General features: G+C 44.8%; 1 protein-coding gene across 2 annotated transcripts in view; it reads right to left on the bottom strand.

The window, feature by feature from the left end:
• Positions 1-14,549, bottom strand: part of FAM124A (family with sequence similarity 124 member A) — a 101,977-nt gene that overhangs the window by 63,331 nt on the left and 24,097 nt on the right. For both annotated transcript variants that reach the window (XM_057708009.1, XM_057708010.1), the window contains exon 3: positions 4,658-5,391. In XM_057708009.1, the coding sequence (XP_057563992.1) occupies positions 4,658-5,391 (734 nt within the window). The remainder of the gene's footprint in view (positions 1-4,657; positions 5,392-14,549) is intronic.

Raw genomic sequence — 14,549 nt, 5'->3', positions numbered from 1 at the left:
CCTAGAAAAAATGGACAAATTCTTAGAAAGGTACAATTTCCCAAGACTGAAATAAGGAAGATATAGAAAATATGAACAGGACTTCCTAGGTGGCGCAGTGGTAAAGAATCTGCCTGTCAATGCAGGGGACACAGGTTTGAGCCCTGCCCTGGGAAGATTCCACATGCCAAGGGGCAACTAAGCCCATGCGCCACAACTATGGAGCCTGTGCTCTAGAGCCCGTGAGCCACAACTACTGAGCCCATGTGCTGCAACTACTGAAGCCCACGCACCTAGGGCCCATGATCCACAACAAGAGAAGCCACTACAATAAGAAGCCTGCGCACTACAATGAAGAGTAGCTCCCACTCGCAGCAACTAGAGAAAGCCCGTGTGCAGCAATGAAGACCCAACACAGCCAATAAATAAAAATAAAAAATAAAAAAAAAGAAAATATGAACAGACAAATCACAAGTACTGAAATTGAAACTGTGATTAAAAAACTCAACAAAAGTCCAGGACCAGATGGCTTCACAGGTGAATTCTATCAAACATTTAGAGGAGAGTTAACACCTATTCTTCTGAAACTATTCCAAAAGCTGCAGAGGAACACTCCCAAACTCATTTTATAAAGCCATCATCACCCTGATACCAAAACCAGATAAAGATACCACAAAAAAAAGAAAATTATAGGCCAATATTACTGATGAACATAGACGCAAAATCCTCAACAAAATACTAGCAAACCAAATTCAGCAATACATTAAAAGGATCATACACCATGATCAAGTGGGATTTATCCTAGGGATGCAAGAAGTTTTCAATATCTGCAAATCAATCAGTGTGATACACATATCAACAAATTGATGAATAAAAACCATATGATCATCTCAATAGATGCAGAAAAAGCTTCTGACAAAATTCAACACCCATTTAAGATAAAAACATTTCAGAAAGTGGACACAGAGGGAACCTACCTCAACATAATAAAAGGCCACATATGACAAACCCACAGCTAACATCATACTCAATGATGAAAAGCTGAAAGCATTTCCTCTAAGATCAGGAACCAGATAAGGATGTCCATTCTCGCCACTTTTATTCAACATAGTTTTGGAAGTCCTAGCCATGGCAATCAGAGAAGAAAAATAAATTAAAGGAATCCAAATTGGAAAAAAGAAGTAAAACTGTCACTGTTTGCAAATTACATAATACTATACATAGAAAAAAAAAATGCTACCAGAAAACTACTAGAGCTCATCAATGAATTTGGTAAAGTTGCAAGATACAAAATTAATACATAGAAATATGCTGCATTTCTATACACTAACAACAAAAGATCAGAAAGAGAAATTAAGGAAACAATCCCATTTACCATGGCATCAAAAAGAATAAAATACCCAGGAATAAACCTACCTAAGGGAGGATATACCATGTTCTTGTATTGAAAGAATCAATATTGTCAAAATGACTATACTACCCAAGGTAATCTACAGATTCAATGCAATACCTATCAAATTATCAATGGCATTTTTTGCAGATCTAGAACAAAAAAAATCTTAAAATTTGTATGGAAACACAAAAGACCCTGAATAGCCAAAGCAATCTTAAGAAAGAAAAACGGAGCTGGAGGAATCAGGCTCCCTTACTTCAGACTATACTATGAAGCCACAGTAATCAAAACAGTATGGTACTGGCACAAAAACAGACTTATACATCAGTGGAACAGGATAGAAAGAGCAGAAATAAACCCATGCACCTATGGTCAACTAATCTATGACAAAGGAGTCAAGAATACACAATGGAAAAAAGACAGTCTCTTCAATAAGTGGTGCTGGGAAAACTAGACAGCCAGATGCAAAAGAATGAAATCAGAACACTCTCTAACACCACACACAAAAAAAACCTCAAAATGGATTAAAGATCTAAATGTAATATGGGATACTATAAAACCCTTAGAGGAAAACATAAGCAGAACACTCTGTGACATAAATTGTAGTGATATCTTTTTGGATCCACCTCCTAGAGTAATGGAAATAAAAACAAAAATAAACAAATGAGACCTAATTAAACTTAAAAGCTTTTGCACAGCAAAAACAAACAAACAAAAACAAAAACATAAACAAAACAAAAAGACAACCCACAGAATGGGAGAAAATTCTTGCAAGTGGTGCAACCAACAGGGGATTAATTAAAAACAAACAACCCCATCAAAAAACGGGCAGAGATCTAAACACACATTTCTTCAAAGAAGACATAGAGTGGCCAAAAAGCACATGAAAAGATGCTCAACGTTGCTAATTAGAGAAATGCAAATCAAAACTACAATGAGGTATCACCTCACCCTGGTCAGAAGGGCCATTGTCAAAAAGTCTACAAACAGTAAATGCTGGAGAGACTGTGGAGAAAAGGGAATCCTCCTACACTGTTGGTGGGAATGTAAATTGGTACAACCACTATGGAGAACAGTATGGAGGTTCCTTAAAAAAACTAAATATAGAAATACCATATGATAGGGGTCCCCAACCCCCCAGGGCTGCAGCCCATTAGTGGTCCAAGGCCTGCTGGAAACGAGGCTGCACAGCAGAAGATGAGTGGTGAGCAAGTGAAGCTTCATCTGCTGCTCCCCATTGGTCCCCACTGCTCGCATTACTGCCTGAACCATTCCCCACCTCACCATCTGTGGAAAAACTGTCTTCTGCGAAACGAGTCCTTGGTGACAAACAGGTTGGGGACTGCTGCTACGTGATCCAGCAATCCCACTCCTGCGCGTATATTTGGATAAAACCATAATTCAAAAAGACACATGTACCCCAATGTTCATTGCAGCACTATTTACAATAGCCAAGACATGGAAGCAACCTAAGTGTCCATCGACAGAGGAATGGATAAAGAAGATGTGGTACATACATACAATGGAATATTACTGAGCCATAAAAAATAACAAAATAATGCTATTTGCAGCAACATGGATGGACCTAGAGATTATCACAATACATGAAGTAAGTCATACAGAGAAAAACAAATACCATATGATATCACTTATATGTGGAATCTAAAAAATTATACAAATGAACTTATTTACAAAACAAAAAAAGACTAACATACTTTGAAAATAAACTTATGGTTACTAAAGGGGAAAAGTGGGGGGGAGGGATAAATCAGGAGGTTGGGACTAACATATACAAACTATCATATATAAAATAATCAACAAGGACCTACTGTATAGCACAGGGAACTGTACTCAATACTCTGTAATAACCTATATGGGAAAAGAATCTGAAAAAGAATATATATATATAGATATATATGTAAAACTGAATCACTTTGCTGTACACCTGAAACTAACACAACATTGTAAATCAACTATACTCCAATATAAAATAAAAATCAAAAAATAAAACAAATGCTAGCTAGCATTTAGTTCAGTGAATAATAAAGCAATATTATTTCTTATTTCTTGTTTGCATAGTTCAAAGGGAAATCTGAAAATTATCTAGTTCCTCTAAACTGTCAATATCTCAAGGTGACCTTTTTGACTTAAGCCACGTGGCTTGGCTGTAGTTTGAACCAGGTATCTGACATGTGCCAATTTCTCACTTCATTTTGCGATATGTGGATTATAGTTCTAATGTTTAATGCCAAAACCAACAAAAACTATAAAACTTTACCTGTGATTCAAGTAAATATAATCAGCACCTTTCAAACTTGCTATCAACTTTCTCCTTTCAGGTAGCCATACATGAAAAGTGAGATGCCAGAGGCAGAGGCAGTTCAGAAAGACGAAATCCTATGTGCCTGGAACGGATTTACCTGTTAATTCTAGAAAGCCTGGGTCTTGAAAGCATTTGTCAGGTAGGGCAGGGATAGGACATTCTTAAATCTGTATGCTGAAATTTGAATTCTAGAGTATAATTAATGACCTCTAAAGAGTTTGGGACAATTGCTGGAAGGATGGGAGGAGAAAAGGGTCCAGTAATTGAGCCAAGACATTAACCACAGAAGCAACAGCACAGTCTACTGCATCCATTTCCTTCTATGTATTCACTCCCACTTTCCAAGCTTAATGAAAGCAGAAGCTCCAAAAGCCCCACGTACTCCTTAAAATGCCAAGAAAGTCATTTCCAATAATCACTGACTTTTAATGACCTGTTGCCTAGCAGCAGAAGGGTGAAAGGGTAGAAAGTGAGGGACGCACCGGAGCAAAGAAGAAAACAGATACCTTCTCTATTGGATGTCAACATAGTTTACAATTGTTATAGATGGGTTTCCATGAAGGACCTTTGTGGACGGGAAGAATTCATTGGTAAAAACTCCCTACTTGAAAGGGAGTAGATTAAGGAATCTTTAATAACAAATTCCCTGGGATATCAAAATCCCCAAAAGCCACAAGCATTTAGCAGATGCTCAAACAGGTGGGTGAAGAGGCACTAGAGGAATCGGCTGCTGCTTGCCTCGGGGCACATGGCCAAGGCAGTGAAGTGAAAACTGTTTAGAGTATGGACACCTTGACTTGGTCTAAGAGCCAGAGAGAAGGTCACTGATCCCTCCTTTTTCTTAACTCACTGTCCTGTAACAGGTACTAACTAGGGTTTCTGGCAGAACCAATTCACTTGTTTCTCTGTTCTCCCTAAGTGCAGACAGCCACAGACAGACAGACAGACTTCCCCCAAGGTACCTGCAGAAGGATCTTGTTCCCATCGTGGTCCTCCGTCTGCCAGCGCCCCTCACTGATGGGGCTACAGGGGTTAGGCAAGAGAGGCACCAGCTCACCAATGTCCTTGACTCGGAACTCCAGCACGGAGGAGTCGGTGGGGACTGGCGTCTGGTCACTGGGCAGTCTCTTCAGGGAGAACTGGATGTCCACATCCAGATTGGAGAAAATGGGGAAGATGCAGAAGTCTGTTTTCCTCTGGCTGGGGCTACGCCTGAGTATCAGCTCGTAGAACTTGAGGATGTCGGCGTAGTTGTCATGGCGACAATAGATGGTGAAGCGCACGATTTCCTTGCCGTAGTGCACGGGCCGGATGGCCCACAGCGGTGTCCCAGGGGCCAGCGTGAAGAAGTCCTGGCTGCAGGGCAGGTAGGGCAGGAACCTGCTAGGCACGCGCTCCGTGTGGTGGTGGCGCCAGGGCGGCCGCTGCAGTGTGCGGTGCAGCTGCAGGATCTGCTCCTCCCCGTACTCCTCCTGCAGGAAGAGGACCACTGCCAGCGCCGGCTGCACCGCCTTGGGGGCCTTCCTCCGCCGCCTGGAAGCCCTCCTTTCAGAGACCCTGAACAGCTGGAGGTCCGGGTGGATCCAAGCCAAGACCTTGTCGATGGCCTCCTGCAGGGGTCGGGATTCCCCTGGGTCTGTGATTATGTGGATGCTGACCAGGAAAGGGTCCTGCGCTTCCTCCACGGAGAGCTCACCTAGCCGCACAAAACAAAACCCCAAAACAAATGGTGACTATTTCACTGAGGTGTCCCATGATAACATGCAAGGTCTTGGTAAGAAGAGAAGCTAAATTTTAATTGAACTGACTCCTTGATCGTTATGAAATTCTGATCCCAAGTTCATGTGCAAATACAACTGTTGCAGCAAACTGTTGCCCCAAACCCAAGAACTATTACTAACACTGGTTCCCAAGCTGGGCGATGTTAGGACAACCTTGGTGCAGTACTTCATCAGGTTGAGTGTATTTTCTACTGAATGGCACACAGTCAAGTTTCCATGGATTTGGAAAGGATAACAGAGCCATTAGGGAAGATGCTGTAGTACTCCGTGTACACCACTTAGAATTTCCCTAAGTCACTGAAGTGCCTTCCCCCGTAAATGTTCCCTATATCACTGCACTCCTTTGGTTTGCTTATTTCATTGGTTTGTTCACTGGTTTGTTCATTCATGTAACATTTATGGAATCCTTTCCTCACCAGGCACTTACTCTAATTGACACATCAAGCCCTGGTGGGTGAGGCATCCTGCCAACTGTGTCCCCATGGTGGGGTGGCCGGGGGGTGGTCATCTTGCTGCTGGAGACACAGGGAAGTACGACTCCGTGGGGAGGGGGTGAGCACAGTGTTCTTGCTGTCAGAGCTTCCTGGGGCTGTGGTTGGGGGTGAGGGGAGGCATGGTGGGACCAGCACTGCCCGTGTCCTGCTGCACTTTGGGCCCCTTCTTGGGCCATGTCCACCCAGAAGCCCACACATCCTGAATGGGCCAGTTCATTCCCTATGTCCTCCCTATGTCCTCTGGCAGAACAGTGACGTCCAAGTGTGAAACTGACTGTTTACCTTGGCAACCTTCTCCCATGGGGTGAACCGTTTGCTGGCCATACTGGCATATTTCTACTTCAGAAATATTCATCAGCACATTTTATCAAGTAACCTGATAAAAGGCTTGTTCTTGTTCATGATGGCTCTTTTTGCGTTTATCTAAGTTGTATGACCATCCAAGGGAAATCAAGGAATCTTTAAGTCTGTTGTGACTTGGAGGGCAAGATTCATCTCGAATCTAGACCTGTCTCCCCATACATGCCTTACGATGTCTGCTAGGGTGTTAGGCATAGGGCGATCATGTGGTCGGTAACATTTAAGAGGCATGATATGCTTTTAGGAACCATCATCTCGATTAGTACACGGGATACAGGGTAATTTTTTTTTGTAGGTAAACAAGACATTCTACGTGGGTTTACAGGTAAATTTCATCCCAGGCACCTATGATAACATGGTCTTAATTTTGCTGGAGAAAAACCTGTCTAAATTTTCATCCAAATCCTGTTAAATATCTCACTTGGGAATAGTTAGCTCAGTTTGTTGTTGCCTTCTTTCTCCTTCACTCATTCATCCACACATTTCTTGAGCAATCAATATGTACCAGGCACTGGGAGACAAGGAAGCTGGCACCATGACTACTACAGCATCCATTTACATAGACTCTGGCGTGACCAGTGCCCTCTTAGAGTTGCACAGTGTGTGACCTGCACAGCCACAGGCAGCAGCCATAAAGAACCAAAAGCCACAAAGGAGAACTTCATGACTCCGCTGGGAAATACCGACATAAAGTATTAAAATTCAATCTAAGTCTACAGGAAATACGATAGAGTAGCATCTTGGGGAGGGGGTAGATTCTAAAGTCACCATGACATAAACGTTTACTATAGACAATATTACCACTGATAGTCCCTTGAATTTCCAATACAGAACTGGAAGGTCCTGACTTGCAACAAGACCACATGGCTAGACAGATGTTCCTTTGGTTGAACAGCAGATGAAATAAAGGCTTGCTGCACGGCTTTAAAAGAAGCCTTGTATCATTAAACACTAGACCCCCCCCCCCCACCCAGTAGGCTGTGCCTTTCAAACTACAAGGGCTTTTGGGAGCCAAAGAGGCTTCTGGAACCAGAGGATGACTCAGGTAACAGCAAAGTCAAGTCTCAGTACTCCTATGGTTACGGAGTAGAATGGTGGGTGGAATTATTTAAAGTCTCCCTCCCTCTCTTTCTCTCTCTGGCTGGGCATGTATCCCGAATTGTTGTGAGTTAAGTATAAGCATGATGTGATTTCAATTTACTACCACATCGCGAAGGAAGGAGCAATTTTTTTCTCCAGGGGCTTCTGAGAGGGCTTTCTGGAAGACGCTCCAGGTAAACTGGGTCTTGAAGGGTCAACGACATCTCACAATAACCTCAAATGTGGGGGAGATCACTGCAGGAAGAGGGAAGACTGTTTATGAAGGCACAGAACTGTGTGAAAAACAAGCACATTTGGAAGGGGGCGGTGAGGAATTCTGAAACATAGCAACAGATGCAGCAGGAAAAATGGATTGGAGCCAAGTGGTACAGGGCTTCAACTCAATTTGGTCATGATAAGGGGCAGTGGAAAGTTTTAATAAAGGGATGCTGTGATGAAGTCAGGGGAGGTTGGCTACAGGCAAAGTAAGAATTTATGAGTGAAGAGTCTAGGTAAGAGATAACAAGGACATGGGAGGTTGCATTATTGGCCCTAATTCTTTATCCTACCCTGTTGCCTTACTCTCTGCCACGTGGCTTCATAGTTCCTTCCACTAAATGGCTAAAAATCTTTGACTTTGAATGAGACCAGACGCCTAGCTTTGGCCAATAGAAAGACACAACAGTGGTGCATATGTTGGCTTGCCTTCTTGTGCTTCTGATATTTCTACAAGAAGAACATGCTCGGACCAGCCCAGTGGGGCCAGAAAGGAGGATGAGAGCTACAGAGCCATCCTAGCTGAGCCAATCCTCCATCAGCCAGGCTCAGACACCCAAAGACACCCAGCAGAGCTTGGTCTGGATCAGCCGACCCAAGACACATGGGAAATGTTAAATGACTGCTGTTCTGAGCCACTGTTTGTGGGTGGTTGTTACACAGAGATACTTTCAGTGGGTATACAGAAGAGGCATAGTCTCACAGGCTATTTAGGAAGCACATGGAGCCCACAGGCCTGGGGGCTGGGAACAAGAAAAGCAGGAAAGGAGCTGACCTTGATGTTTCTGGCTTGAGCGATTCGTCTGATGCTGACGCTCAACTGAGATAGAAAACAGGGGAAGAAGGGCAGGTTTGTGGGGAGAGAGAACGAGATCCACTTTGGCCATGTTGGCTTCAGATGCCTGACTGACTTCCAGGAGGGATGTCCTGTTGGCACCTGGACCTGTGTGTTGCTGAGGTGATGGGTGGAACTTAAGGATGGACCAGTTACCTTTAGGCCACGTTCCTGCTTTCATGCAGTTACCTAGTAAGTGTGTGACCCGTATTAATTTGAACCAGTGAAAGTGCATCCTGAAGGCTTAGAAAACAATTGGAATTCATGGATTATTCTGGTCCTTTTCTTTGCTTGCCCTTTCTGCTCACCTGGCTACTTTCTGTTTCACTGAACACAAACACCGCTATCAGCAGAAGTGCAGTTGAAGGAAAAGTAGTGAAAATGCAAACTGATGACATTTCCCGCCAGTCAGCAGCTCCAGGGGAGGCGGGAGGCGGTACCACAGTCGCCTACGACGCAGATTTCACTTTTCTATGGTGCCCTGATCGCCCACCAGCGGAGATATGTGATTTCGCTAAACAGTGATGAATGCTCACTATAAATGGAAGGGGTAGAGAGAATAATTTGGGGATGAATGCATTCACTCGAGAAAATTACCGGCGACTTCCACGAAGGGAAAAGAGGACATGTGGAGCACAAAGAGTGTCTGGGAGAAGAAGTCAGGACATCAGGCAGTCCCATTAAGATTCTGACCTCACACTCAGGGTGTGCGTAGCCGTGGATGTGGGGTGATGTCGCTGGGTAACACACAGATGACATGCGCTGCGGGCCGCTGTTCTACATGTATGAGCTCATGGAATCCTCACGACAACCCCAGAAGCCGGTAGGGGGTGCTCCGCGTGCCCTCATTTTAGAGAGCAAGAAATTGAGGCACAAGGAGGTGAAGGCACCGGCCGAGGGCACAGAGCGAGTGAGTGGGCAGGCACTTGGCCACGGCATCTGAGGTCGGTGTGCACAGTCCCCTCTGCGGTTCTGCACAGAAGTTCCCCTTTTCCCAGCCGAAGGAGCAGCTGTCACTCTCCAGCCATTTCCAGCCACACTTCTACTACTTCACCCCTCTCTCCTGCTCTCCTGCCTGCTTCTGATTGGCTGACTCCTTGGCCACCAGTCTAGAATTTTCCTGTCACGGACACCCCTTTACATGTCTTTCTTCTGACCCTGGGTCTCTGAGGAAGAATATCTCAGAAACTGCCTTCCCGAGGGCACGTGCCCAGGTCTCTACATCTGAACACTGCCATCAAGGGGATGTGCAGGCCAGCACTGCACCTGGGACAATGACAGAAAAGCAGAAGAGTGACACAGGGAGAGCAGACAGGTGTGAGAGGCCTGGGCGAGAAGAGGCCTGGAGTAAGCTTCTGAGTCTCCAAGAGAGTTGCCAGGGCGCTCAGCGTTGGGCCACCTCGATCAGCGGCACAAAGGTTTCCCAGGGAGCAGTAACAAAGGCCACGCAGAAGCCTGCACGGCTGAGTCAATGTTTACAGCTTTTCAAAAGGGTGAGATACCCGGCCTCGGAGCAGGCAGAGGGGCTGAAAGGCACTGGACCAAGCACGGCTTGTCCCAGCAGCTCGGATGCAGCCCCGATCACGCAAGCACAGAGGATGGAGACCTGACCCCAGCGCTCCCTCTTCAACATGTGAACCACGGAGACACAAGCAGCTAATATCCTGCCCCCAAGCAGAGTGGGGGGAGTGGGTGGTGGCATGAACACACCCCGGCCATCGCCAGCATGTGCCCACTGCACGTGACCCTGAAATAAACAGGCTCAAAGGCGCACAGAACACAGCTCCAAGCTGTCATCGGGTGCTGGGGTTACACACACCCCAGAGGAAACCTGCTTCCGTGGAGCCAGAGAGGAAACCAAGCATTTGAGGGGAAGGAGAGAAAATGTGAATAATTAATTGTCATGAAAAGCCTCTCTGCCTCCCTGGAGAAGCAGAGACGCCGCAACTGTAGGATATGTCTTTATCATATCTATTACACATCCTCTTAAAGGCCCTCAGAGAGCACCTGTTCAGTTAGGGCAGGACACAGACCCAAACCGGCCAACGGCCTGACCTCCCCAGGGCTGGGGAGAGATCAGAGCCGTTCACAGAGCTTTCCAACTAACTTGTGCTTCCCAAGACGACAAGGAAGATTCTTTCCCGTGTGATTATAAACAATTAGATTTTCCTTGGATACTGTAAATCACAAACAACTTCAAGTAAAGCACCGCACCAGTTCATACCTTCTATGAGGCAGAAAGTATTAACTTGAGGACGTGCTCCATTTTCCCCAATATTATGCTCTCTTATATATCCCTTTTTATGGTCTTGTAAGTGTAACAGAAAATAACTTAGACAATAACAATCATGTACTGTGCTCTTATTATTTGTCAGGCACTATCCTAAAAGCTTTATATATCTCACTGAATCTTTAAAACACCACCATGCTAAAGGTGTGTTCTCTCTCCCCAGCTTGCAGGTGAAATGTTAACTGACTCGCCAGAGGCCATTCAGCTGGAGAAGAGCGGGGTCTCTGTGCTCCCCACCTCTGTCCTTTTTCTTGCCTCCTTTATTTTTAAAACTATTTGTTTATCTATCTATTTATATATTTACTTACTTATTTATGCCACGCGGCATGCAGGACCTTAGTTCCCCAACCGGGGTCGAGCCTGTGCCCCCTGAAGTGGAAGCGTGGAGTCCTAACCACTGGACCGCCAGGGAATTCCCACTTTTTCTTGCCTCTTGAGTCCACCATCTTATAATCATCCTGCTCTGAACCTCAGCCTGCCTGGCTGGGCTCTGAAACTGTGGCCGGGCTCCTTTGGGAAACGTGGGTGGCTGATTCTGCCACGGATGTTGTGACCAGTATGCCTGGGCAGTTTCTGGCAATCTCTGACCTGCATGGACGTCCTAATCTTGAGTCCGGTGGAGGACAGGGAGGGGACCGAAGTCCTTCTGCTTGTTGACAGATGTCCCGATGCTGGTCCTCCCACTCGGGTATCTCAATGCTGCCTGTGCTGGGACCCCCTCACTGCCAGTCTGTGCAACCCGGGGCTTCACACCAGCCTTGCCTGCACTGTCTCCTGCCTGCCAGACCGGCCCTCCTCCCAGAACGGACAAACTGATGTGCTCCCAAATACTGACTTCCCAATAGCAGGTATGTCCAATTGAAGGTCCAGAGCACTTGTTCCAAAGGGAATGCCTGGTCACGTCTCAGGATATGACAAGCTCAGATACCCCTTTCCAGAATTCCTGGGCAATGATTAATGTCTCATCATTTTATTCACCGTTTATCACTGACAATTTGCAATTCAGTGGCAATCACTTATTTAATCAAGGAATGTTTACTGAGCACGTACTATCTGCCAGGCACTGTAGTGGTGAATAAAACAGTCTCTGCCTTCATAGAACTTCTAATCTCATGGGGAGGGATAGACGATAAACAAACAAATATATAAGATGAAGTCAGGTACCTAAATGCAATAGACACTTAAATGAACAAATCCATGTTCAATGTGGGTATAGTAAGGGGCTTCCAAGGCAGGAGCTGTAACCATTACCATCACCTGAATAAACTGCCCTGGACCATTCCAGTGCTGTGAAAACCACAGGGCCCCAAACACGAGGAGGCCAGCGGAGTCTGAACAAGGGCATCTCCAGCTGCTGCAGGCTGCTTGGTGTAGGGAATCTGGCCCTGGAGCTTAGCTTGAGTCTCTCTAACCTCAAATGCAGGAGGTTGAGTAAACTCCTTATTTGCATTACTAAGGCACCAACCGTCAGGGGCTCAGATACTTGGTCTGTCAACCAGACACACGTGACCAAGTGGCAGAAAACCCACAGGAGATGGTGGATCAGGTGTGCAAGAAAGACATGGCCGGGGCATAGGCTGACATGTGAAGAAAGATGAGGTCAGAAAGCGGGAGGGGGAGAGGCTCCAGAAGGACAAGGAACACAAAACGAAACCTGCTGCATGAAAGTGCCACAGGGGGCCAACCTCCCCCCATTAAGCTGCTTGGTCTTCCTGGAATGTTTGGAATAAAAGCTCCCAGAAAGGGGCTTCCAAATTCCTTCCCGGGAGAGTCTATTCATCCGGAATGTAATGAATAACCTGCCTTCAGCTTTTTTTTTTTTTTTTTTTTTTTTTACAGTTTTCTTTTAAAGCCAGTTCTTCAAACCTCTGAACTAATTAAAAAATTGAAGCAATCCTCTTCGTCCCTGACAACACTTAAAGTCTCAGACATTCTCAGTTCTTGGTCATTTTATGATTTTGACAAGGCCTCTGGTTGGCCTGTAACTTTGAGCTATGAAAGGGGCAAGGCTGGTCCCAGTGCCAGCCTCAAACAGCAGTCAAAATGAGACACAGGGTTGGGAAGAGTGGCGATCTGGTGGCAATAAGGTGACATGTAGAGTACTCAACACAGGGGATCCAAAATGCGTTCATAATGTGCTTCTCCGCTCTCAGCCTGAATTCACAGAACTTTCCTGTAATTGAAGGATGGAATATAGGCTGAAGGGCCTAAGCCAGAACCTCTGTTTTCCCTTGACAGAGGGGACACTGTGGCATCTTTTGTAAGAAGTACGGCTTTGCTATCACTGCAGTTATTTGACTATGCTCTCCGTTTTCATCACCTATTACAGAAACAATGTCAGGAATCTGGGTGTGTGATTCATATTCTTGAGCTCACTCTAAAATCATTAAGAAAGAAAAAATATAGAAAGTAAGGCAGATGCTTTAGACACCCTGCATGATTTTCCCACTTGGAAATGTGACATCTACTTTAAATGTATTTCTAAGCTTCGCTGTGAAACCAACCTGAGGATGGGAAGAGAAGGGGGAAGGAAAGGCCAGACACCAACCAGAGAGGAATGACCAAGTCAGTTTAAATGCTGACACTGTTTGACACTGATTCTGGAAGAGGACCAGGAAGGTGATACGTAACTAGTCTGAGAAGGTTTAATTCAGCTAGAAACACTTAAACATATCTGGCATCGTTATCTAAGTCCTGAGGATTGTAATGATTTTGCACGCTAATGAGAAGGTAAGACAGGTCTGACGCACACCAATGTCCCATGCTTAACAATGTACTAGAGCCCTTTTGTATAAAAGTCATATGGTTCAGATGACTGAAAGGACTCTAGTCATGCCAATCTCTGCTGCAGAGCAAAGTGACTCAGTTACACACATACAGACATTCTTTTTTTATTCATATTCTTTTCCATGTTGGTTTAGCACAGGATACTGAATATAGTTCCCTGTGCTATACAGTAGGACCTTGTTGTTTATCCAGCCTATATATAATAGTTTACATCTGCTAACCCCAAACCCACAGCCCTTCCCTCCCCCACTCCGCTCTCCCTTGGCAACCACAAGTCTGTTCTGTATGTCTGTGAGTCTGTTTCTGTTTTGTAGATTGGTTCATTTGTGCCTATTTTAGACTCCACATATAAGTGATATCATATGGTGTCTGTCCCTCTCTGTCTGACTTACTTCACTTAGTATGATAATCTCTAGTTGCATCTATGTTGCTGCAAATGGCATTATTTCATTCTTTTTTTTATGGCTGAGTAGTATTCCATTGTATGTATGTATCACATCATCTTTATCCATTCATCTGTCGATGGACATTTAGGTTGTTTCCATGCTTCGGTTATATGTGAATAGTGCTGCTGTGAACATAGGGGTGCATGTATCTTTTTGAATTATAGTTTTGTCCAGGTATATGCCCAGGAGTGGGATTGCTGGATCATATGGTAATTCTATTTTTACTTTTCTGAGGAACCTCCCCACTTTCCCATAGTGGCTGCACCAACTTACATTCCCACCAACAGTGCACGAGGGTTCCCTTTTCTCCACACCCTCTCCAGCATTTGTTATTTGTAGACTTTTTAATGATGGCCATTCTGACCAGTGTGAAGTGGTACCTTATTATAGTTTTTATTTGCATTTCTCTAATAATTAGTGATGTTGAGCATCTTTCCGTGTGCCTACTGGCCATTGGAAATCAACTATACTTCAATAAAAAATAAAATTAAAAAAAAAGAGAAAC

The sequence above is a fragment of the Hippopotamus amphibius genome, chromosome 14, assembly GCF_030028045.1.
Source record: "Hippopotamus amphibius kiboko isolate mHipAmp2 chromosome 14, mHipAmp2.hap2, whole genome shotgun sequence".
Taxonomy (NCBI): Eukaryota; Metazoa; Chordata; class Mammalia; order Artiodactyla; family Hippopotamidae; genus Hippopotamus; species Hippopotamus amphibius.
This window is presented reverse-complemented; position numbering and strand designations above follow the sequence as displayed.